Source organism: Apus apus, chromosome 4 (genome assembly GCF_020740795.1).
Source record: "Apus apus isolate bApuApu2 chromosome 4, bApuApu2.pri.cur, whole genome shotgun sequence".
Taxonomy (NCBI): domain Eukaryota; kingdom Metazoa; phylum Chordata; class Aves; order Apodiformes; family Apodidae; genus Apus; species Apus apus.
The window spans coordinates 84,261,039-84,286,198 of NC_067285.1; the positions used below are offsets into that span (position 1 = coordinate 84,261,039).

Below are 25,160 nucleotides of genomic sequence, written 5' to 3' on the forward strand. Positions count from 1 at the left end.
CTTTGTGCATTTTATTCTCTTGAATATGTGGGCCACCTCTTGTGTAAATAAAGTGAACCTTTGGACAATCTAAAGTAACTCCACTCAGGCAGATAGAGTGGTACTGGCTTTCATCAGCAGTCTGCCCTGTAACGTTGGAAGCCATTGAACTTGTCAGTTAGCTATGCAAACACCCAGAGCATGATGTGTCTGAAGCCCTTATGCAATGCTTTTATTTGTGGAATACACTTACAACAGGGAGATATAATAGTATTCTGGTAACTGGCACGTTGTCAGTTATGATAACTACTTAACCAGATTTTCTTGCAAACAGACCATGTAATTCTTAAGTCAGTCCATAAAACAATTACATATTTACTTTTAGAAAGGAGGCTACCTTTAAAAACATGCACATAAAGAGATGTTTAGTTGTGAAGCTGAGCTTGGCTTATCTTTGGTTTCAGCTCTGTTGTGATCCAGTAATAAAATACTATTATGGAAGTAACACATTGCTACTACTTAGTATGTTGGATATACAATGCTGAATACACATTTTCAAATACGTGATTTGAGCCGGTCCTAGAATGGAGTCCATTACATGCTTTCTGTTTTATCCTTAGCATTATGCAAGCTAAAACAATGCAGAGAAGAGCATAAACAAGTTAATTTGTAACTGTCACAGTTTGACTCAGGATCAGCAATTAAACCAGCGACAACAGTGCTCTCAATTCCCTTCCCCTCCCACCCAGGTAGGGAAGGAGAGAGAGGATGAGGAGAGAGACTCTCTGGATTGAAAACTAAACTAGACAGTTTTAATTAAACACTAATGGTAAAAGAAAATATATACAATTATATACAAGTGTGTTCAGGAACATGCCAACCCCTATAGCCTCCCCCACCCCCAGCAACTCCCACAGCACTCTCCTGAGCTGCGAACAGTCCCAAAGAATCCCAGACTGCTGCTGGAGAACGCACAGAGTGATGAGGGTCAGGAGATGCACAGCCTGGGGTTCTACAGTGATGGATGGACGGAGTCCTCCCTGGACGCCAGCCATGGACAGAAGAGAAGGGAAGAAGAAGCAGGAAAGAAGTTGTCTTCTGTGATCTCTGACCTTCCTCTGAGCTTACGTAGATATATGGAATGGAATATCTCTGGCCAGTTTTGCTGTCTGTCTAACTCAGCCTCCTACGGGGGGCGGGGGGGCTCGTAGATCTGTAGTGTCTGAGCCGGCAGAGTGAAGATGTGACCTTGGAGTCCTGGCAGTAACATAAACATTCCAGTGTTATCATTGCACTAACTGGAACACTTGCTGCTAGTTAAAAGAGAGCTTGCTGAAGGAAAAAAAAAAAAAAATCTCGAAAAAGGGAAATTAGCTTCCTCCTTGCTCAAACCAGGACAGTAGCAGATGGAATTAAAATCCAGGTAGGGACACACCAGAATTTTTTTTAATGCAGCCCAGGATACTATTGGCTTTCTGGGCTGCAAGTGCATAGTGCTGGTTTATGTGCAGCAGGGCTGCTCTCAATCCCCTCATTCCCCAGCCTGTGTCCATGTTTAGGATTGCCCAAAGCTTCTAAGCTTCTGTCAGAAGGGGAGGTAGCCAGGGGAGGTACATCAGCTGAAACCGCTAATGCGATTGGAACAAAGACGGCTGATTTCTTGTGTTAGCCATTTCTTTTAAACATCTACAAAAGATACAAGATTGATTTAACTACATGTTTTTTACCTTGCTTATAGGAAGGAATAAACATGTTGATTAATTTAGAAATGAGGCACGGTGTTTTATCCTTTATACATACTTTTGTCCAAAAACTGATGAAAGTGTAATTAATGATCCTTGCCATATTTTGCTTCACTCTGTGCAAACTCTTCCAAGACCAGCAAATCTGAATAAGGTTTGTGAGAACAGCCAGGTCTTTACTGGTCTCACTAAGGTCTATGACATTTGCCAGTTTTTAGTGTTGGATGTATTGAACAGGTCTAAGAAAGACCTTTCTCTCTTTCCTTTTATGCTTATATGACTCATAATTGTGTACTCTTTGAGAGTCTTCTATTTAATATGTTTATTCTTGAAAAATCATTCTGATAACACGAATCTCTGATTTGATGCTGTATATCATTCTTGTTTAACTGAATTAAACATAATTTAGCCATACATTTTATGTATGCCATATATTTTAGCTATCTAGTCTTTATTTAAAGACTTAAACTGATGGAGAATCTATTTGTAACCCTCAATAGACCATTTAAATGGTTAATAAATCCAAGTTTAAAATGCCATGCCTTTTTCCACTTTCTAAATTCAGACCCCACCTCCCGAATAACCATCAGCTTAGAGTTAAAAGTCATGCTATGAATAGATATCTCCCTCCTTGCAGAAGGCGTTAGCCATAGTTCAGATTCCCAGTAAAAATTAGCTGATGAATTATTTTGAATTTTTGAATGATTCTTAGTGTAGGCTACTCATGAGAAATTTATTGTAATTTTAAGTACGTGAAATTCAGAATATGAAGCTAGTTACTTGACGTAATGAGTAGAGATAAATACTGCCAGAGTCCAAATAAGACACCAGAAATTATTCAGAGGAAGTGTGCCAACAAGTATTAGTCTTCAAAATGAAGTTGATTGTGTGAATATTTATATTTTGAAGTGTAAAACTCTTTTTACTGCTTTTGTTCAATATTTCCTTAAGAGTTCACTTCTTCCAGAAGCATTCCTTTAAACATACTCATTTATTGAACTTTCTGGGAAGAGCCAACATAGAAGAAGGGCAAACACTCAAAACAAACTTCATTTTAAAACATTCTGTGATATATTCGTCTGACTCTAAAAAGCTTATAGAGAAAGTGATTTTGTCTAACAAAATCACTGAGGTCATGTGATTCTGAGCACCTTCCAATTTAGCTAAAAATACTGACTGACTTCAAACAAGAGTTGTTGTCCTTTTTTTCTTGTTCCCTTTGGCTTTGTCTGTACATTGTTTGTCATTTGGAGGCCGGGGCGTCTTGGGATTGCTCACAGACTTGTATCACCTCTAACTTGCAACTTCTAGTTTAAGTGATTATTCTTTATGTCTAAATTAGTTGATTCAGTTATGCTCTCTGAATACCACTGAAGCCTAAAAGATTTAGGCTCTGATTCAGGAAAGCAATGAGATATATAGCTGAATATGATGTTGAGCTGTTTCCTAGATCAGAGCAGTAAAAAGGAATGGATGATCCACTGTTATTTTTGGCCTGTTTTTATTTCAGAAGTGTTGTGTTAAGCACAGAATTACCGTCTTCTCCTTCTTATGTTGTAATTTAGTCTTGATAACTGCAATTTCTCAGAAACATTCCTGCCCAGTGACTCATAGCAGATGTAACCCTCAACTCTACAGAATTTAATAGCAAAAACAATCGCAGCCTGGGAAGGGGTTTAGAATTCTTTGCATCAGCTTAAGAAGATTTAACAACTCTGAATTCTGTCCAGAAGGAAAAGGTAAACATTTTAAGTACCTGTGAGGGAAGAAGGAAGAATTTGGGGTAATTGCTATAGTTATGGATTAAAAGTAATGTATTTTTGAAGGCTATATAATTAGTGCAATGTTGCTAATGATGTATGAATGTTTTAGCAGGATCTAACTATTTTGCTATGATACCTAGTTAGTTAATAAACCTCCCATTCAAATCTGTAGTTTCTAGACTTCTAATAATATATGGCTCTATGAACATGACTGCTATTCAACCCTAAAAGTAGATCAAATAATGAATTATCGTCTGTTTTTCAGATGAGAAAAATGGGGCAATTTTGGTAAGACTACCTAATTATAACAAATCCAACTTGTGCATGAGTTTAATCATTAAAACCAGTTTGAATTTTAAGAAAGCAAAGAAAAACTGTTCAGGTCATTATCTGTGTTTTGGCAGATTTTCTCTTATTGAATTTATTAGCAATGCAATTCTTGTTGACACTGCACAAACAAAATAGGCATCTGAATTCCATCTAGTTTACAGAGTCCAGAATTCAGGCTAAGAGTTCGAAATTTTCTTAGCTCGGAGTTTCTCTAATGTCATCAAATCTATTTAGTAGCTTGTTATTGAAAGACTTGGAAAAACATCAAGCTTAGGGGAAATTTCAACATAGAATTGTCTGAGTAGCCTGTAAAGAAAACCCAGACACAGAAAGGAAAAAGGTGCCTTTCTAGAATTTTCATTCGGCAGCTTTGGAGAAATCTTTCTGCACACCTGCACAAGTGCACATTCCAGGTGTAATCTTTACATAGAATAATAATCTTCTATGGATAAAATTTCAAGGTTTCATGAGAGTTGACCTTAAACTTCAATTTTATCAAAACAGAAAGTGATGTGTTTTTTTCAACTAACTGTTAAGGGTGTTTGTTTTCAACGTTAAAATATTACACTGTTTTCCTCACTCTGTCATGATGTGGGATAATTAATATACATGTCTACTGTTTGAAATAAAGATTTTCCTGGAAAGGGATCTCCCTGCACAAATTCAGGGTTTTTTTGTTTTTGTTAAACAAACACAGGCATTATAACAGAAGTCTTGGAAGTCTCTCAGCACATGCTAACTCTTTGGATTCACTAGCATCAACAACACAAAAATATTTGATAACTTATGCAATTGTTTTCATGTGTGACATGGATTTCATGGATTTCAAATTTTTTGCCTTTTTTTTGAGTGAATGTTTTTATCGCATTGTGTACAAATGTTTATAATTGGTTGCATTATCTCTATATGTTTTTAATTCTTTTACCCTCCATGTACATTCCTAGATAAAACATTTTAAATAGCTTTGTAACAAACAGGATAAATATTTAAATGAGTGCAGAAATTATTTTAATAAACTTAATTCCAAAGCAGTCTTCCTAGAGACAGATTTTAAGATTACCTTGAACAGAACTTTAGCTTTACATCCTACCAAAGAGCATGAATGTATACTTTCAAAGAACTGTTACTAATACAACCTTTTTGGAAACTTTTTGTAGAAATGTGGAAAAATAAGTAAACTGTTAACACATCAACTCAAAAATGAACCTGTTGATTCAGTTAACGTATACAAAGTGCTTTGAACATATGCGGGACTTGACCCTACTAACCACTTTTCTTATCACTGTAGGTTTGAACACTCAGTGAATCGCTTGTGATTGCAACTGTGGGATCAGATAAACTACAGGACTTTATACTTGCTGAGAATTGGCTCAAAGGTACAAGGTACTGCACCTTCCAGGATCAGCATTGTTCACTGTCCTCTACCTTGTCTGGTTCTCTCTGCTGGGCAGACAGAAGCAGAGAAACAATGTTGGGTCAGCCACTTCCTTTAAGAGCTTGAGTTTGCATTTCTCTTAATATTTTTCTTGACCTTTCTGCGTTTTTGGGGAAGAGAACAGCACAAAGACTTCAGTCCCCCCAACCCTCATTACTACCTCAGGTGCACTCTGTTTTTTCTTCTCTGTCCACTCTCTGTTCCAATATCTTCACTTTTTCTGATTGATAGGTCTGCCAAATAGAGGTCTTGGGTGCTCCCTCTTTATATACTTCTTATTTCTCATATGATCATAGTGAGCTCATGTTGTGAGTCGCTAAGGATCAATAATCCATCTTGGGTTTGCTGTTAAACTCCAGGATTAAAATATCTTGAGCAATATATTTTAAAAAATCACATCTAGCATTTTATTTATGAGACTATTACTATGTTTCACTGTGTTTTTCGAGCATATCTTAGATCAGTGCTAAAGCTGATCCAATTGCCTTCCAAGTGCAGCCCTTATGGAATTCCTCATAACAAGAATGCTCTTTAGAAAGAGGCTCCCTTTAAATAGAAAGGTGACTTCATCTGGAGGTGACAAACCAAACCCAGTTGCATCCCCTTTGCGCTCCTCAGCTCTTGGTTCAATTTGTGCAGCTTGCTTATGCTGTAAGGGATGTGATCTGCCTTGATTGTGCCTGATAGTCTCTCAATTTTATTTTATTTATTTTTTTACTAGCATAAGTTTCTCTGAACTGTATGCAAAATTTACTTAATTGTCTTTTTTAAAAAAATAAGAATACTATACTCGTAAATCTAATCGTAAGATTAATTGTGTTATTCAGGCATTCACAGTCAGTGAAATCATGATCGAACAGTTTGAATATTAAGACTAATGTGAGGGAGATCAGTGTGCTTTTATAATGAAAATAACATAAGATGAAGCAGAACAGTTAACTATTAATCTTCCAGTGGAAAAAAATACAGCCCCTTCTCTACTAGAAAACATATTTAAGATAGGCATAGACTCAGGACAGCAGTTAGCAGAGACAGATAATTTGTGGGTCAACCAGATAGCTAACATACTCTTTGGTCACTCCTCTCACAGACGGTGTCATTGAAACAGGTGGTAACATCTGCTTTCAAACCAGTAGTGGCTCCAGTAGCCATAATTACTACTGTCATAAGGTGAAAACACATGTTTTGTCATGGCAGAAACCTCTGAAATCCAGATTAATAACAGAATTCTATGCCAGGCAGTTCTTGCAGGTTTCCCACCCCCCTCCTTTTTTAAGCCTGAAATTTTTAGGATTAGTCACTTCATACCACTTCAGGCTGAGAGAGTTGGGGCTGTTCAGCCTGCAGAGGAGAAGGCACTGGGGAGACCTTATTGTGTCCTTCCAGTACCTGAAGGGACCTGCAGGAAAGCTGAGGTGGGGCTTTTTACAAGGGCTTCTAGTGATAAGGACAGGGAGGGATGGTTTCAAACGGAAAGAGGGTAGAATCAGGTTTGATAGTAGGAATAAATTCTTTACTATGAGGGTGGTGAGACACTGGAACAGGTTGCCCAGAGAAGCTGTGAATCTCCCCTCCCTGGAAATGTTCAAGGCCAGGTTGGATGGGGCTTGGAGCAACCTGGTTTAGTGGGAGGTGTCCCTGCCCACGCAGGGGGGTTGGAACTAGATGATCTTTAAGGTCCCTTCCAACCCAAACCTTACTACGATTCTGTGAAACAGCAGAAGACCTTGTTGCATTGAATTATGATAAAGTTTCTTATTCAAATGGTATAACATTTAATTGGTTATCATGAAGAACAACTTCCAAATTAATATTCAGAAATGTATGGCATAGAAATAACTTAGCTTACATTTTTCAGTTCACACTTACTACTTAAGAAACATTTTAACATAAATTTTAATGAATTCCTTTGGAATCCTTAGAGGTGGACATCAGCTTAGTATAGTGCTTTGCAGCTCAATGGTAGATGTTGCAAACATTCATAATACTTAAAAAAAAGGCTTCTGAGCTGTCTGTAATGTGAATCAATGGGTACAGAGAACCCTCAACACCTTGTGTTTGCATCAGTCCAGTGCAAGAAGTGGAATATTGAACTTTAGACAGGTATACTTGAGGTTCACAACTCTGTGCTTTTCAAGTATGATGCTTTCAAACCAGCAAAACCGAGAACTAAATTTTTTTTTAATTATTTACTTTAAATAAGGTAACTGTAAGTTAAAAAAGCATCTTTAGTATTTTATAGGTAAGTTGCAAACAAATCTGTAGGGTCTGTAATTCATCCTCTTGCATGAGGTTTTCAGACTGGTGAAAATAAAGTTGGACTTGCACCTTGATTATCTTTGTACAGTAAAAAGCACAGTCTGCCAAAGTTCCACTGATGTTTTATATTAATTCTTGTAGAAACATGAGTGGAAATTTCCATAAAGTTGGTGTTTCAAGAAGCAAATGCTGACATTGAGTAATTATTCTCTGTTATAAATCTTATGCTTTGTCTAACCACAGATGTTTTAACATGTAGTTAACTGATTTAGTTTAATGAGTAGAAAAAGCAGAGTGGACACATATATATAACAGATGTTAGCATATGTTAAATTAAAATATTGTAAGTTAAAAAAAAAACAACAAAACCCAACATTCCTCAGTTGATAGGTTGCAGTAGTTCAACTAATCAATTTGGAATTGGTTCATGTATCATTTATGTAAATATTTTAGTAACTGGAGGCCTTGGTTTCTCATCTGTGAGCTGAAAAGCACATCCTACCTTACAGAAAACCTTACAGCTAAGGTTTGCAAGGCAGTGAGATACAATGGTGATTGTTTTGGCTTATAAACTAATTTCAATATGAAATAATGAGACTTAAAATGCTATGGGTCATACAGTACAAAATATGCATAAGTATCAGTTGAAAGATGTCATCCTTGTCACAATTGGAATAAAAGCTGATAACTGCTATGCATTTTTTCCCACAAATTACTCCATAACAGTACAATTTTCTCCATCCCACCCTGGCACACAGAAGTTGCACAAATCTTTAGTTCAAGGACAACTAGCCACATTCAGGTTTTTTTTATTATTTGAATATAACAAGGAGCTTTCTCCCAGCTTTAAAGGACCAACAAGGAACATTGCCCTATTTTCAGGACATTTTAAAATGCTATTTTGCTTTTGTCTTGTTTCACAATAATATGTGTGGCTTTGAATCTTGAACAGCTGTCCTAAAATACGTACAGAACCTAAAAGGATAAATGCTGGTTTTAGGGGGTTTTGGAGTTGTACTTGATCAGACTATTTTACACATTTGGAATGAAGCCTAACTATACTTTATTTTTACAGTATATAAGAAAATTATTATAGGGTAAATAGATTATTTCAAATACAATTTAAGATGCCAGGTGTAATATTTAGTTTTAATGTTTTACTTAACTAGTATTTCATTTCTTCTTCTACTTCACAGCTTCTAAAGAATGAAGATTTTGATAATGATTGATTTTGTCCTTGCAGCTAACTTGATGGATGCCATTGGCAGCTCTGTAAGTTCTAGTAATTACATCTGCCTCTAGGGTTTCTTCTAAATCTTTTCTTACAATGCCCTCCATTGTGCTTACAATCTCAGCTACATGGGATGGCAGAACCTTTGATGGAAAGGTTAGAACTCAGAACAAAACTGAAAGACTGGGGAAGTAACCTCAAATGATGTTCAGGAGAGAGAAAACAAATGCATAATATACAGTGGAAGATAAATGGGCAATAGCACTGATGAAAGTAACCCAGTCAGTCAGTTACTGGATCCAACACAAAATAGGACGTGATAGAATATCTTTGTTAAAAAGAGATATCATGTGATGCATTAACAGGCATGTCGTACATAACAAGACAGTTATACTCATAATTAGGGGTAATTCTAACTCAGAATAACACCTTTAGTTTTGAGCAGCATACTTACAGAAAGACAAAACCCAGGAACTCCCAAAGCAGTGGCTGCAGCACTAGTGTTTCTGGACATTGACACTCAGGATGAAGAATGTTTCCATTCTTTTCTACCTTGTCCGCTTGCCATACAACTTTTTCTCAGACAAGATTCACAGCTTCGTATTCTTACTTGTTCCCATGTTACTATGTTGTAATTCACACTGAGAAACAAACATCAGAGCTCCTTCACTTCTACCTCCCAAAACATTCTACTATGTATTCTGCCTCTCCAACAAAAACCCTGACACACAACACACTCCACTGCTTAAAATACTTTTAACCTCACCAGTCCTCTACTGCCTGTCTTGGCTGTCCTTCTGGGTTTGATATTTAGATCCTAACTAGCAAGCACCTGGGTGACTGAAATGTTGATTCATAATTGCCTAGGTGGAAGTGGTTGCTGAATTTACAACTAGGTGAGCATCATTGTGGTTTACAGTATCTTATGGAAGCCTTTTGTTCAGTTCTGTAGGGGCAAAATAGGAAGCACCTGGCTCCATAATCACTTCTGCTCAATGGAGAAAAATAATACTGATTTTTATAGAAGTCTACTGAGAAAAAGGCACTTCAATGAAATGCATTTCTTTTGATTCTTCATTTGCAATATTATGGGTTTTTCTGAGCCCGTGAATAAGAACTGGGAACATTCTGAAATTTATCTCTTTAAGTTTTCACTTTTTAATCTCATTAAAGCACTAATGCCATTATACCATTTTTTTGGACCTCATTGAAATTCCAGAAAAATAGGAATAACACCTCAAGTAAAAATTCTGCATTTTTATAGATTTTGTGAAGTATTCTGAGTCTGATTCATAGCATCTATTTTAGTGCAAGATCACTACCAGCTAAATAATTCACCCAATAATGAAACAAAGATTGTGAATGAACATCAATTGCAGCAACTGGTTAAGTATGGGACCACATGTCCAAGAGCAGATCTGTCAGCATTTGTTAGATAATTGCTTCTCAATGTGTAGTACAGTTGCTGCACTGATTTTGTTTCACTCAGTGGGCAGTACTGTCCACTGGAGACAGTCACCATCAAATCCACATTTTTATGAGTATGTAGATAATTACTGTTCACCCCATAATGTCTGTAAAACAGATGAGAATCACCTCAGTGTTAGTTTTTAATTTTCATTATTAAATGATGGTTAACAGTTTTTAAGTAAGTTAAAAGACAAGATCGATTTAAAATGCAAAATTAAGAAAAATATTTAGAGGCACAACCAGTTGCAGACTTGTGTTTAATTTTATTTGAAGGAAAGGGCCTTTTATGGTAGTATATGAAGTTGTGTCATACTGAATTTAGGTACAAAATTTTTCTAAGATACAGTAAGATTTTGGGTAAATCCTGTACTTTTACTATATAATTTAATCACAGTAGCAGAATGGCTTTTCACAGTGTGACTAGGAGAACTGGTAGATGCATTTTCACTACACCTGGAAGAAAAACACTTAGCTGCCCGTAGCTGCCTCTCCTCAAACATGCAGACTCCTTCCTGCTCTCTCCAGAACTTAAAGTAGCTCTTCATGGCTCAGTTCTTGCCATGTGTTAAAGAGACCACCCACCTGAAGTCTTGCCTATGAAATTGCAAGTGTCTGACCACAGGGGCCACCATTTCCAGGGTCACCCAGGTCTTTCCTATTGTGTTTTACCATGTTCTCCAAGGTTGCGAGTACTGAGTGAAGTCTGATAGAGGCTAACCATCTCAATAAAGAAAGGCTGTGGTAGAGCTACTAAGTGTGACATGGTGGCTCCTTTATCACTCTTAATATGATTAGGATTAATATTTGTTCAAACTGTTACCGTGGCTTTTTGACAGCTTTACATCTATAGTTAGCATTAGCTAATCAGGGTGAGTCTGGAAGTATTTTCTATTATTATTCATTCACCCTCTCTCAACCTGGTGTATGGTACTGCAAGGAAGACAGTCTAAACAGAACCATGTCTGTGCTGCATAGAAACTTACAGAATAGTACCAGCTATTCAGATAGAAGTGACAAGAAACACTTTGGTGGGAGTGTTCATGGGAACAGGTGAAGCCTGAGCCTGATACAGGTGAATGTACACAAGTGCCACTGGATGTGAACATCTGAATGCTACTTCAGATCTCTCTACAGTTCAATGTGATAGGGCAAGGTTCTGCCTTCTTAGCTCACGTAAATAACGTTGCCTTCTGAATAAGATGACACCAGTTTAGAATTACTGCATCTCTGATCTTGCACATCAGGTTTCCAAAAGGTTGCCCTCTGATTTTCCTTTTACAGTGTAAGTTGTGCTCTCATTCAAGCACCAAAGCTGCTAAACTCTACTCACTTGAAATTGCAGACACAATGTTACTGATGCAAAACCTCATGTTACATTTATAAAATGTATCATAAAATCCAAAAGGCTTTTTTCCCTGTGTTGAAATAATTTTTTAAATATATGTATTTGAAACTGTACACACTTTTTACTTTAAGCTCCCTAGACTGGGTTCTGTTCACTTTGGCTATTTTGCCATAGTCATTAATATAAAAACAATTATTTATTGCTCTGCATACATTCATCATGCCAGAATTTGAAACAGTTGTTCCAGCTCTTTTTTCATGTATCCATATTTGCACCAGGGTGAAATGAGTGCACGGTATCACCATATCAGAGTCAGTGCATTTCTCACTCACTATGCATGGCAAAATTCATTGTACGAGACACAGCACAATATTGACTTTAAGTTTTTAACTTTTATTTTTCATGTATTTTCACAGCCTCTTAGGAATGATTTATTTTAGCATGCCAAAAATAAGATCGAAACTTCACAGTATTTATGCTGGCAATGTTAAGATATGTTAAGAAGTGTGTAATGTAAAAGTATTTGAAAAACGCACAATTAAGTTGAAAATGTATGGACTGTATTTCTTTAAAACTCCAGAATTTCAGAACCTTCACAATGTTAGTAGCAGCTCCCACTACATGGCAGACAATAGAGAATAAGCAACCTTTATGATAGTCTGTTCTGTAGTGATTTTCCCTAAAGTTGCCTCTGAATGTTTGCAGTGAGAGTTGGCAGTTAGCCACGAAAAAGAAGGTCTCTTTTCAAAGCAAGTATGTGTTTGGACACTCTGTAATACACAAAATAATTTTAAATAGAGGCACCAATTGAGGTGGAAGTCAACGAAGTGTCTGTAGGAAATTGTGCTGAAAACATTTTATTCAAGTTAAATTTTATTTATGGTTTGTTTGCTTGGGTTTTTGTGTCACATGTTAAGACTGACCAAAAAAAAAAAAAAAGTTTATTTTATAGTAAGGTATGTCTTCCTCTCTAGGATCTACAGAACTGTTTGCAAGAGCAGATACGACTTCAGGGCCAGGTGAGGCTCCTGGAACATCGTGTGAAACAGCAGCAGTTAAAAATTATACAGCTTTTAGAGAAGAAAGAGATTCAGTACAGTGACAGAGGAGATGAAAACAGTGTCATTGACTTGGGAGGAAAAAGGCAGTATTCAGGTTAGAAATGAAGCTATTCTTTTCATTTCCATTCATTGTAATGATACCCAGAAGCTTAAACACAATTGGGTTCTTTGAGTTATTGTTCTAAAAGCTAATAGAAAATTGTTTGTTTAAAACACAATGTTCAGCTTTTACCTAGGCCTGCTGCTGCAGGGAAAAACTGGTAATGTCACACAGTATAAATCAAATCAGGACTGAAGTAATTTATTGATTTATTAGTAGTCCATAATTACAAAACAATCGGTGCGTAATACATTCAGAATAAGTATCAGCAATACAACAGAGAAAAGCCAATAATAGACATTACAAAATGTTAATTTCTAAACACCCTTCTTTCACTAATCTCAGAAAGTTCTGACCCACAGGGTCAGTTCACATTCTCATATTCACAGGGTTGTGTTGGTTACAAGCACACACCAAGTCTGTTGCAATCTGCAAAGTCCCTGAGGCATCCTTATTTACACACATAACCCTGGCAGAATCTGCATCTCACTTTAACAGCATTCTGTATGTTGTACCATTTTGACTGAGTTAGGTTCAGGTCAGGACACATCAGCTTCTAAAATATTTGTCTTAAGTTGTTTCTGCAATCTCACCAGCATTCTGGTGGTGATCCAGTCCCCCTGCAATGGAAGAAGGCCAAGTGCATTAGCCCACAGTAGCTGCAGTGTGGGCCAAACTCTTAAAATAATAAAATATCATTGAAACCAATAGTTGGATTGAAAATGCAGTTTGGGGGTCTGATTCTTGGATAGTGTTTGTTTCTAGTTGTCCAGAGAGTTTAAACTTCTGTAATTTTTAATACTCTTGTTTGAATATACTTGTAGTGTTTTTGCTGCTGGAAGAAATCACAACCTATATCAAGACATAAAATATAGTAAAGCACCATTCAAATTAAATTAAAAGCAGTTGTAAGCTTGACTTTAAATTTTAGCTGTATATTTATTTATGTTTTCAGCACTCCAGAATATTTTTATTATTGTTATGGCTGAGTCAGTTGTTACTGAAAAATATTATTAAAACCACATTTAGCTGAAAGGTATTTATCCTTTTTTAGCATGTGCCCCAGTTTATATTCTTAAAATGTGGTTCTAAATAGCAGGTCTAAGTTGTTCTTGTTTCTGATTATTTTTGTTTTCCATTATCGTCTCATAGAATCATAGAATGGTTAAAGTAGGAAGGGACCTTAAAGATCCAGGTTCCAACCTCCCTGCTATGAGCAGGAACACCTCCCACTAGACCAGGCTGCACAAGGCCTCATTTTCCTTATACCTTGGAAAATGCTTTTCTCTTGATAACATTGATCCTGTGTTATTTCATTCAAACTGCCATAGCATTTTAATGTCAACACAGCTGGATACATTTGGGTTAGTCAGAGAGGGAGAAATTCCATGCTATAGACACCTGCTAAAAACTAAAATATGCTAGTGTTTTGCTAACCTACTAAGAAAATAATGAACAAGAAAAGCTATTTTTTATAAGCAAATCATTCTCTAGAAAGACAGCTTAGCTGTTATTTAAATCATGTTTTCTACTAAAGTTTAGACAAAACCTGGCATAGCTATTTGTTTTCAGTATGAAGTGTTTATTTTCTATGTCTAATATTCACTGATGCTTTCACTGAGAAGAAATATAGTTCAGCAAGTTCCAGACTGGCCTGGAAGTTCAGCCAACATATTCATAAATGTTTCAGTGAAAATCTTAAAGATAATCAGACCTACCTTTGCCAGGAAAAACAGAAATGTTGAAAATTGTATGTCTTTGCTGTGTGACTGCTTGATGGTAGACTACATATAAACAAAGAACTCCTTTCATTTCTTAACTCCTAGAGGAAAAAAGATGATACAATTACACTGCTGTTATACTTTCATGAGCTCTGAGTTTCGTAATTGCTGTAAATTCTGATTAGTCATTAACACCAATGGAGATGAGACTGTAAATAGTATCCAGCCAAAGTGATACCATTTACACATACATTGCACTTTTTGGAGGTAGTCTTCTATGTATTTTTGCACCTGTTTGGTACAAAAGGAAAGTGTATCAGGTCCAGTAATTGTTTCCATTTTCAAACACTGGTGATTCCATCCTCTTTGGCAGTTCTCCAGTGAACTCTCTAGACGTAGAACTACATGTTTGCTTGTAAAGGTTATTTTGTGTTACATATGTAGAAAAGTTATATGATTGTAACAGGATTCTAATGTGGATTACACCATTGTAAATGAAAAGTGACACCACTTTAACCAGAGGAATTAGCCAAACAGAACCAAAAATGTTAGCATTTTATGGTAGAAAAAAATATTATTTTAAATAAATGTCAAAATAATTACAGCTCAATGATTTTAAAGCAACACAAAGACAAGTAAATGTGCTGGAGTCATACAAATGTGTTTGCAGAGGAATTCTTTGTATCAGCATGATTCATATATGACTCTTAAAGACATTACCTGAATTCTGGTATTGACTTGATTTCTGATTTTGCCGGTAAGTAGGACTAAAAAAAACTGTCCAGTGAATATTTTGTGAACAGATTGTGCAGAAATCTACAACGACGGCCATAAGCAAAGTGGATTTTATAAGATGAAACCTATCCAGAGTCCTACTGAATTCCTTGCCTTCTGCGACATGTCTGAAGGGGGTGGTTGGACTGTTTTTCAGAGACGTTATGATGGCAGCGAGAATTTTGATAGGTAAGTACTAGACTTAGTCATTAAAATTGGAAACAAAGGGGAGAAACATTAAACCAGTGTCACCGTTTGACTCAGGTCTGACAACAATGCTCTCAATCCCCTCCCCCTCCCACCCAGGTAGGGAAGGAGAGAGAGAAAAAAAGAGAGACTTGGCTGGATTGAAAACTAAACTACACAGCTTTAATTAAACACTAATGACATAAGAAAATATATACAATTATATACAAATATGTTCAGGTATGTGCAACACCTTCTCGCCTCCCCCCACCCCCAGCAACTCCCACAGCATCTCCTCAGCTGGAACAGTCCTGAGAAATCCTGGAGCTGCTGCTGGAGAAAGTGGAGAGTGATGAGGGTCAGGATAGCTTGAGCCTAAGGGTTGACGGTGCTGGAGTCCTCCCCGGATGCCAGCCATGGATGGAAGAGAAGGAAGGAAGGAAGGAAGGAAGGAAGGAAGGAAGGAAGGAAGGAAGGAAGGAAGGAAGGAAGGAAGGAAGGAAGGAAGGAAGGAAGGAAGGAAGGAAGGAAGGAAGGAAGGAAGGAAGGAAGGAAGGAAGGAAGGAAGGAAGGAAGGAAGGAAGGAAGGAAGGAAGGAAGGAAGGAAGGAAGGAAGGAAGGAAGGAAGGAAGGAAGGAAGGAAGGAAGGAAGGAAGGAAGGAAGGAAGAAAGGAAGGAAGGAAGGAAGGAAGGAAGGAAGGAAGGGGGGAAGGGGGGAAGGGGGGAAGGGGGGAAGGGGGGAAGGGGGGAAGGAAGGAAGTTGTCTTCTGTGATCTCTGACCTTCCTCTGAGCTTACGTAGATATATGGAATGGAATATCTCTGGCCAATTTTGCTGTCTGTCTAACTCAGCCTCCTACAGGGGGGGTCATAGATCTCCCCGTAATGTCTGAGCCAGCAGAGTGAAGGTGCGACCTTGAAGCCCCAGGAGTTACAAAAACATTCCAATGTCTTATCAGCCTAGCTAGAACAGAGTGTTGCTAGTTAAAAGAAAGCTCACTGAAGAAAAAAAAAAATCAGTAAAAAGGGAAGTTGGCTTCATCCTGGCTCAAACCAGGACATATGTATATTGTGTTATACCAAATATTGGACTGAGCTAATGTGTCTTCTTCTCCTCTTAACAACTGTCAATCTTAAACCACATTAAATTTACCTCTTCGGACAACTCTTTGGACTGAGATTCAGTGACCAGTGTAGTGTGGAATTCAGCCTTTCACATGTGAAAAATTAATTTTTTCTGTGAAGATCAACAATGTAAATAAGATAATAAAGTCTAAAATATTTGTTTATTAATGCTTTGGTACATAATGAACCTACAAAGAGTTCAGCAGAGGACTAGCAAGATAATAAAGGGCTGGAGCATTGCCCTGTGAGGACAGGCTAAGGCTTTTTCGTTTTGGAGAAGAGATGGCTTCAGCAGAATCTAGTAGCCTGCCTGTACATACAAGTAGGTCACTAAGAAATCAGCAGTTTGAGAGCTTTTTTAGTAAACATGATCTTTACAGTGGTGTTTGGTGGCAGTATGAGAGACAAAGTACACAAGTTGAAACCAGACATGTTTATACTGGATATATGGAAAAACTTTTTCATCGTGAGAACAGTCAGCAGGCTGCCTAAAGATGAAATGCAGTCTCCATCCTTGAAAGTTTGCAAGGCCTGACTGGACAAGCCCTGAGGAACCTGGTCTGATCTCATGGCTGATCCTGCCTTGAGCAGGACATTGGACTAGATTACCTCCTGAGGTTCCTTCAAGTTTGAATTATTCTGTGGTTGTATGAGAAAATAAACATCCAAGAAATCTTCCTTTTTTTGACTCTTTCCAGAGTCTGGACTGACTATGAAGAAGGCTTTGGAAATTTTGTTTTGGCAAATGGTGAATATTGGCTTGGAAATAAAAATCTTCATTATTTGACTAATCAAGGTAGGATCTATATTGTAACAATAGTCTTCTATTGTTTCTGGGGTGGTTTTTTTTGCACTTTCCAGGCCATTTTTATTACCCTTTTTGTTAGCATAAATCCTGAGTTCTGCCATTAGGACTTCTCCAAGTTTCAGAACAAAACACACTTGAATATATATTTCCTACCAAAATGTTCAAAACTGTCATGGAACCAATGATATGCAGGGAACCCATTTCAGAGTCAGCATCACTAACAGTCTGGAGTCAGGTAGTGTGCTGTACCAGTTCATTTAGTCAGGGCTTTGCATGGCTACATAGGCTGTTACATGAAGGTAAATCTAGGCTTCTCCTCTTGACTGAGCTAATCTTAGAAGGCCATTTCCATCTTTGTAATAGTCACTCAATCTAAGATAATTTCTGCTTTGCTGTAGAATGCTGGATATACAAAACTTACCCATTGACTTAGCCAGCTAATTCATATGGAAATCAAAGCCACCAGGGCATGGTCCTAGTTTAACTGCTTTATCTTTACAGTATAATACCTAATTTTCTTAGGTGTATGCTTATTGATTGATTCTCATTATCCTTTTATTACCACCTCAAATATCTTACTAAAGTAGCCCACAAAGCCATTCTTTAAAGACATTTTTTGTCTATACTTGAAATTCTGTATTGGAATAATTATAATATTTTCTAAGTTTAATCAGGTCACTAAAGACAAAGAATAGGAAGACATATTTGAGTATGCATAAAGAAAGAAAATAAAAAGCACATAAAATCTGCTGTGATGATAGATACAAGATTAATGGTAAAAACATCGTTTGTATTTTAGTCTTCTACTATAATACTCTGGTCTGGAAAGTAGTGAACAGTGAGGCTGGTTTAACTGAAATAATTTGTGTTGTTATTTCTTAAGGGAACTATACTCTAAGAATTGACCTAACTGATTTTGAAGGAGAACGGCGTTTTGCACAATATGCAAGATTCAGAGTTGCAGGTGAAGAGGTAAAAAATATTAAATAATGCCTAGAAGTTTTAATGAAAATGTGGAGTCTATGGACAGACAATAAACATACAAGTTCCTTAATTTTCATAAAGGTTTGTGTGGAACCTTATTGTATTTTCTTTCTTACAAATGCTTGGAATTTTCAAATATGTAATAATAGTGGTTTACATTGAGACATCAATTTCACACTTTCTGTAAGATTTATTAATTGTGGTTTAGCAGCCATGGATAAAAGTAGTTTTCCTGTTTTATTTTTTTTATATATATTACCAATAATAATGCATTATATTCTGATTTGTTAATAGTACTGCAAAATAACTAACAGTGTTTTCCTTATGTCCTTTACACATGAAGTTATTGACAAATTTTACCCTGGTGAGCATCTTTACACCCCTTCATTATCTATTACAGAGTGTTTTAAGTGGCTTGACTTTTCTGAGCGTAAGAATAATGGCAAAAGGAAAAAGAGGATTAGTTTCCTTTTTGTGGTTTCTTTCTCTGACATGCTAAAGGTCACAGACATATTTGATTACTTTTTTTTTCCTCTCTTCACATTTTTCATTAGCATTCTTATGAGATGAGCTGTGGTGAATACTCTGGCACAGCTGGTGATTCCCTTACTGGTGGATTTCATCCTGAAGTAAAATGGTGGGCTGATCATCGAGGAATGAAATTCAGTACTAGAGACAGGGACAATGACAACTATGAAGGGAACTGTGCTGAAGAGGAAAAGGCTGGCTGGTGGTTTAACAGGTATTTTGGGTTTACATCAATATTTTCAGCTGTGCTGTTTCATGCATATTCATTCACTAATAACATATGGTAGAAGATAGGACTGGCATTTTTTCTCATATTTGCAATCATCTGCCCTTGGCACCTACTAAAGATCTCAGTGCTGGTAAGACAGACTCACCTTAGGAGGGACAGCTCAAGCTGGTCTGTGATAATGGAATTTGCCATAGGCTTTGGTCATTTTTGTTATCAGACAGTAGGGAGAAGATAATTCTGCCTCTGTAAGGTAACCAATCTTTACACTAGTAGGTCATGTAGAGTTTGCAGATGTATCCCTGTTGTACTCCATTCTTGCACTAGACCAGATGTGGCAGTGCTGCAGAATATCTGTCAAGTTAAGCTAGTGCTGGGTTATTAACCTTAATTTTCTTCACCTCAGTTCACAGCATCTCACTCCTCTTATTCCTTCTATGTCAAGATGGGAATACATCCACTCAGTTTCTGTCATTGAGCATGGCTGGACTGAGAGGAAGATTTTTTTAAATAGGGTTCAGTAAAAGAATTTAAAAATCCTACTACATACAAAATACCATTTCAAAAAGAAGGGAATAAACTGGTAGCCTTAGCGCTGTCTGTATATGCAGCTATGTTCTTTCCCTTAATTAGCTAAATATAGCCATGAAGACCAACTATGCAGTCTAGCTGTGTAATAGAGGTTTAAAATACAACTCAGGAAAGCATACTACTCTCTCACTGTGATCTCAGTTCACTTGGCAAGAGCTGCCAGGCTGGATCAACTCCATTGTTTCTGTTGTGTCATCCTTTGTTTCTGTTTTTTAACTCCTCATTTTCCAAATTCTGTTTCCATAAGTAGTCTGGGACTGGTTTAGCTGATATGCTGTAGCTATAAACTAAATGTTTCACAATTAATTACTTTTTTCATACAATTAAATATATTTGCATGGATAGTGGGTCAGGAGAATGTTTGAGACATACAGAAAATTCACATATAGACAAAGTTTTTTGCAGCTCTCATGAAAGCTAAGATATAAAAGCGAAAGGCAACAATGCTGGAGATCCTGTTCCAGAGAAATCAGAACTTAGAGGAATAACTAGACCTCAGGTAGCATAAAATTCTGATACCATGCCATGGAGTTCATTAACAGTGAATTGCTAACCACTGCTAGTCAACTGCATACAGTTTTTGTCTTTCAAAACTTTTAAAAATTATTTTTATTATTATTTTTAAATTTTATTTATTTAAGATTTAATTAGTCTGGACAAAATAATGAACCCTTTGCAAAAGTAGCTGTACAGCAGAACTTAGCAGTTGTTAATACTTTTTAGTTATATATAATTACTAAACATAGCTGACCCTACCAGGCTAATTCCTATTATGGCTGTGCAGCTCATACTCTTAACGTGACAATGTATCTGGATTACAAAAATGACTTACTAATAGTGTTATTCCACTGCCTGTTTTATGTTAAGCCTAACATAAAACCAAATGCTGCAAAATACTAGCAAATTTCATTATCCTTAAGTCCTACCCAAAAGACCAGTACTGGCAGAGAAAGGAAAGCACTCAGATTAGCAAACATAGAAGGAATTAGTGCTCTTGGCTGGTTTGTATAGGAGCTCCTAGCTATGAAGGAATATTTTAGAGCCAGCTCTCTGCTATCTGGACTAATGAAATACAGAAACACCCAGATAGTATGAATACCAAGGGATGTGACACAAGTGAGGGCCACATAGAAGTAGCTTAGATCTAGTTTAAGCCTCTGGTCTTGCTCCAGCTCAGCACTTGTTACCCTGGGCTTCTGCAGAAAAATGGCCTATCTGCATTCTTTTGTAAGCAAATCCCTAGAAGAGATTTTCAGCTTGGACGCAAATCCACGAGCTGGGTTCAGTCTGGTCTTATGGTCTTATGACCATAAGCTTTCCTGCATCTATGGTGTTGCAAAGGTCAGTAGGTTCATAACTAGTAAAAGAAGAGCTAACAAGTTTATTTGGACATGAACTTATTCTTTCCCCAGAAATCCCAGTTTTAGTTATACTGTAAGTGTATGATCACAGTGCGTGTGGCAGGCATCATGCTGGGGGCACAGAGCTCACTAACTCAGGCTTCCTGCCTCACCAGTCATCCTGGAGACAGCATAGGAGTACTGGAGTCAGTAAGTCCAGGCAGAATTCAAACAGTTCTTCAGGTAACCAACTCCATCTCTCTGCATCTGTAATACAGTTAATATATAATTTAGAGGCAATCTCCACAGATAACTGAGAGTTTACTGTACTTTTGAAACGATTGCAGTGCAGTTTGTAATTTTAAAAATTAGCCTATCAAAAAGAAAGGAGAAACACAGGCTAATTTTGAGGTGCTGTTGAGTTGTGAATAATGAATGTTGCTTCAAAATATCATATCAATTATCACATGCCAGTTGTTTCTTTAGTATGGCCAGTTACTTTAGCAGTCGGCTACAGAATACTGTATAGTTTTGCTATTAGTGCTATTAGTGCCTCCCATCAACTCTAATCAAGAGTTATTACTGGCTCATGTTGCTTCTGAAAAAATCATGTTTTGCCTGCTTCCATCAAAGCAAATGAAAGGAGTTCAGTTGATCTAGATACCTCTTAGCAATTTTGATTCTTCTAATTAAATCTGTGTTTTGATCCAGACAGAGTGCCCACTCAACACAGAATTTATGTGGCTAGAAAGATTAAGTCAGCTCTGATACAAATTTGTCATTATCAAAACCAAAGTCACTTTTGATATCTGAAGTTTTTAAGCTGTCAACCAACACATTACCCAACTGAGTCTAAAAATTGAAAGCAATGAATAAGCATATACATGTGAGATTTTTCCTATGAGGCTTTTAGCCCAGTTTTTGTTTCAGTTCTCAAAAATTGAAGTTTAAGCAAAGCCAAAGAGACTAAAATTTGCCACTAATAATGTCGAAAAGGTTCATTTGGACTATTTGCTGGTTGCATATTTTCTGAAGTCTGCTTTTGAAACCCATCATGGTGTTCAACAGCTAGATATTAACAGCACTTATAACAAAATACTGAATTGGCAGTTAAACTAAGCTGATTGACTGCAATGCACTGCAGAAGAAACAACCATTTTGCTCATCATATGGTCACAGAAGTTCAAACCAGGACAGATCTAAACTTCTGTCTTTTAGAAACCAAATGTGTATCAAGGTTTTGCTGGTATGTACTGAAGACTTTTGGGTTTGTTTGTTTGCTTGTTTTAACCACTGTATTTAATAAACTGTAACAGCACTTGTGCTTCAGTGTGTTAAAGAACCATTTAAAAAGTACTTTGTACAGTCAAAATGCCAGCTCTGATGATACAGTTAATTGGTATATATATGTTTAATCAGCTGACAGATTTCTTCTATTTGTAAACAGAAGTCCAGAGCTGAATAGGGAAACTGATGGAGGTATTCAGCTTTTGTCATACAAAACACCATGTGGGGCAACTGCAAAACTTAAGAGGGGCTCCTCTGGAAGCACAAAAAGCAGCACAGTATTTTTTTCCCATAGTTTTGTTTGATATATGCCCTGCTGCCACATATGACCTGAACAACTCTGGAATAATTTTCCACTGAAACAGATTAGCAGGTAAAACTCCAAGAACTACTCATGTCAGAAAACGTGTGGAAAGAACAAAAAGAACATTTGTTTCAGAGATGCTAAGAGCAGTTGTGCCCTAATTAAACTGCTTTTGTTCAGGCGCACTGAAGTCCACAAATGCAAATTTTTGCAGCTGTGAAACTGGGCTGTTATCAACATGACAAAATTTTTGACTCGCACAGAAACTACAAATGCTTGCCTCTTTTCTTCAGGAGGGAGACCTCACTTCGGTTTTTCTTCACTTTCCCTCCAGGTGTCACTCGGCCAACTTGAACGGTTTGTACTACAAAGGCCCCTACACAGCAAAGACAGACAACGGGATTGTTTGGTACACTTGGCATGGGTGGTGGTATTCTCTGAAATCCGTTGTCATGAAGGTCAGACCAGCAGCCTTTGAACCTAATATTTTTTAAGTATTTTATTAAGACAACTTATCTAGTTAATCTTTTAGCAAATCAATCCAAATTAAAACAGATGGGCAGCTTTTTGCTTCTCCTTATGCATATATAAATCCGGAATAATTCCTCTGCAACCAGTAACTTTATGAGATGTAAATGAGAAAACAATCTAGCCTATGCATCTGTAGATACAAATACTAGTGCTAATATGTGTACAGGATTTTTTTTTTTAAAAGGTAGTTGTTCACCCAGGAATAAGGACATCTTCATCAACACAGAGGATTTTTGGCTTCTGCAGTAAATACAAATCCTTTCACCTTTAAAAAAGCCAATATCGTCACTGTGTTGTCTCAAAACCAAGAATTATTTGTACCTATTTCAACCAAGAAACTATTTAAATACAAGTGTGAGGCTGGTTTACTCAGTGGATGGGACATACTTTCTTTGGTGTAATTTGAGGCTTTAGAAGTGAGTTGACTGTAAATTCCTCTGATTTATTTTTCAGTGCTCTAGAAAGCTATTTGATTAAATGTAATCCATTTCTGCTAAGCAGATGCAAATGATAATTTTAAAAACCACAAGTATCTGAGCCAAACCTGGGCACTTTCATTTTCCAGCTTTCCTGAAATAATTTTGTTTTCGTGGTTGGACTGCCAGTCTCTCTCCCTCTGTCCAAATACAGCTTTCAAGCCTGGCAGTCAATTTCAGTCACACTTAACATAAGTGAAACTAACTTTTGACAATCTGCCAGTCAATTCATAACTACATTGATACCAAGAGAGGTTAGCTGAATGAAAACTCACTCCATGGCCATTTTTCCTCCCATTTCCATCCTCCAAAACCAAAACTTCGGCAAGAATCCTTGAAATAACTGCATTGAATAAGGGAGGGGGATTTGTAAAATAATGGGGAAAAACAGAGAGGTTTATATGAAACAATCTCATTCAGTAAAGTAAGTCAGATTACACCTAAACAACAACAAAAAAAGGTCATTAAATAGGGAAAAAATGAGGTTCAGGCAGCTAAGAAGAATATTATTGTGTGAAAATGGTGCTGATAAAATCTGCAGTATAGAGGTTTTTTAGGTCTGTGCTTTTTGTGGTAATAGCAGGTGTTCTAAATAAGCTGATTTTTTGGTGATGTATCAATACTGTGCTAGAGATTACTAGCCTGTAGCACATCCCTGTACCCTTGTATGGGAGGACCAACTAATAGCCCTAGAGCTGCTTATTTGGAATCTTCTTTAATCAGTTACACCAAATCAAATTCTGTATCTGTCAGGAAGGCATACAAACATATATATGTGTGTGTATGTATATATCTATATATCTAGATACTGACAAATACATATTCAGCATTCAACATTAAAGCAGAATGTCTGATATGTATTTTTATCCAATTTTATTACAGAATTTAGAATTGATCTCTGTGAACTCTATGAGCAGGTCTGTAGGTATGGGTCATTAATAATAGGATGGAAGTTTTGGAGTAGCTTAAAAATATGTTGTAAGTACAGTATTTCCCATTATGTTTTTCAAATTCTTCTGCTACTCTAAGAGAATGATTTAATTATTTATAAAAATATGAAGGACATTGTGTAGAAATTGTAAAAACACCCTTAGTTTTTCACAGGAAAATGGAAAGATTACCTCATGTATTTGGAAAGTATCAAGGCAGATCACATTCCACATAAGTAAAATAAAATACATGGAGGATTTAAGTACAGCAAAGATGGATCTTTAGCACTCAAAAAAGACTCTTAGCATGTACAGATTGTGCTCCTAAAATCTGCAGGGTTTTTTTGTTGTTGTTTGCTGCAGCATAAATCTATCCTCTTTACTTACAAGTATGCTAATGAAATCTTTCAGCTGAGATAGGATGCTTTTGTCTTATTGTGATGTAAAATTTTACTCCCTTTCTCTATACAAAATAATAAAATGAAGGAGGATCAAATCTTTCTTTGTACATCTTACAGTGTATTTATATGTTTATTTGAACTGAATGTTCTTCAGAACAAAAACTTTGATATCCTAGCTGCGTGAAAAGCATCTACCATACTCCTATCACTATGCAAATACAGTATTTAATTCCCA

At 36.8% G+C, this 25,160-nt stretch overlaps 1 protein-coding gene across 3 annotated transcripts; it reads left to right on the forward strand.

The window, feature by feature from the left end:
* The first annotated feature begins 3,369 nt into the window (after nucleotides 1–3,369).
* Nucleotides 3,370–25,160, forward strand: FGL1 (fibrinogen like 1). Of its 3 annotated transcripts, none has more exons than XM_051619645.1 (9): nucleotides 3,370–3,460; nucleotides 5,103–5,197; nucleotides 8,705–8,780; nucleotides 12,529–12,709; nucleotides 15,240–15,399; nucleotides 17,219–17,316; nucleotides 18,212–18,300; nucleotides 18,867–19,054; nucleotides 22,923–25,160. In XM_051619645.1, the coding sequence occupies exons 3-9, from the start codon at nucleotides 8,715–8,717 to the stop codon at nucleotides 23,080–23,082; spliced, it is 942 nt and encodes a 313-aa protein (XP_051475605.1). In that variant the 5' UTR covers nucleotides 3,370–3,460; nucleotides 5,103–5,197; nucleotides 8,705–8,714; the 3' UTR covers nucleotides 23,083–25,160. The 3 variants fall into 3 exon arrangements, with proteins under 3 accessions (XP_051475605.1, XP_051475607.1, XP_051475606.1); XM_051619647.1 differs by having other exon boundaries at nucleotides 8,752–8,780; XM_051619646.1 differs by having other exon boundaries at nucleotides 5,103–5,190.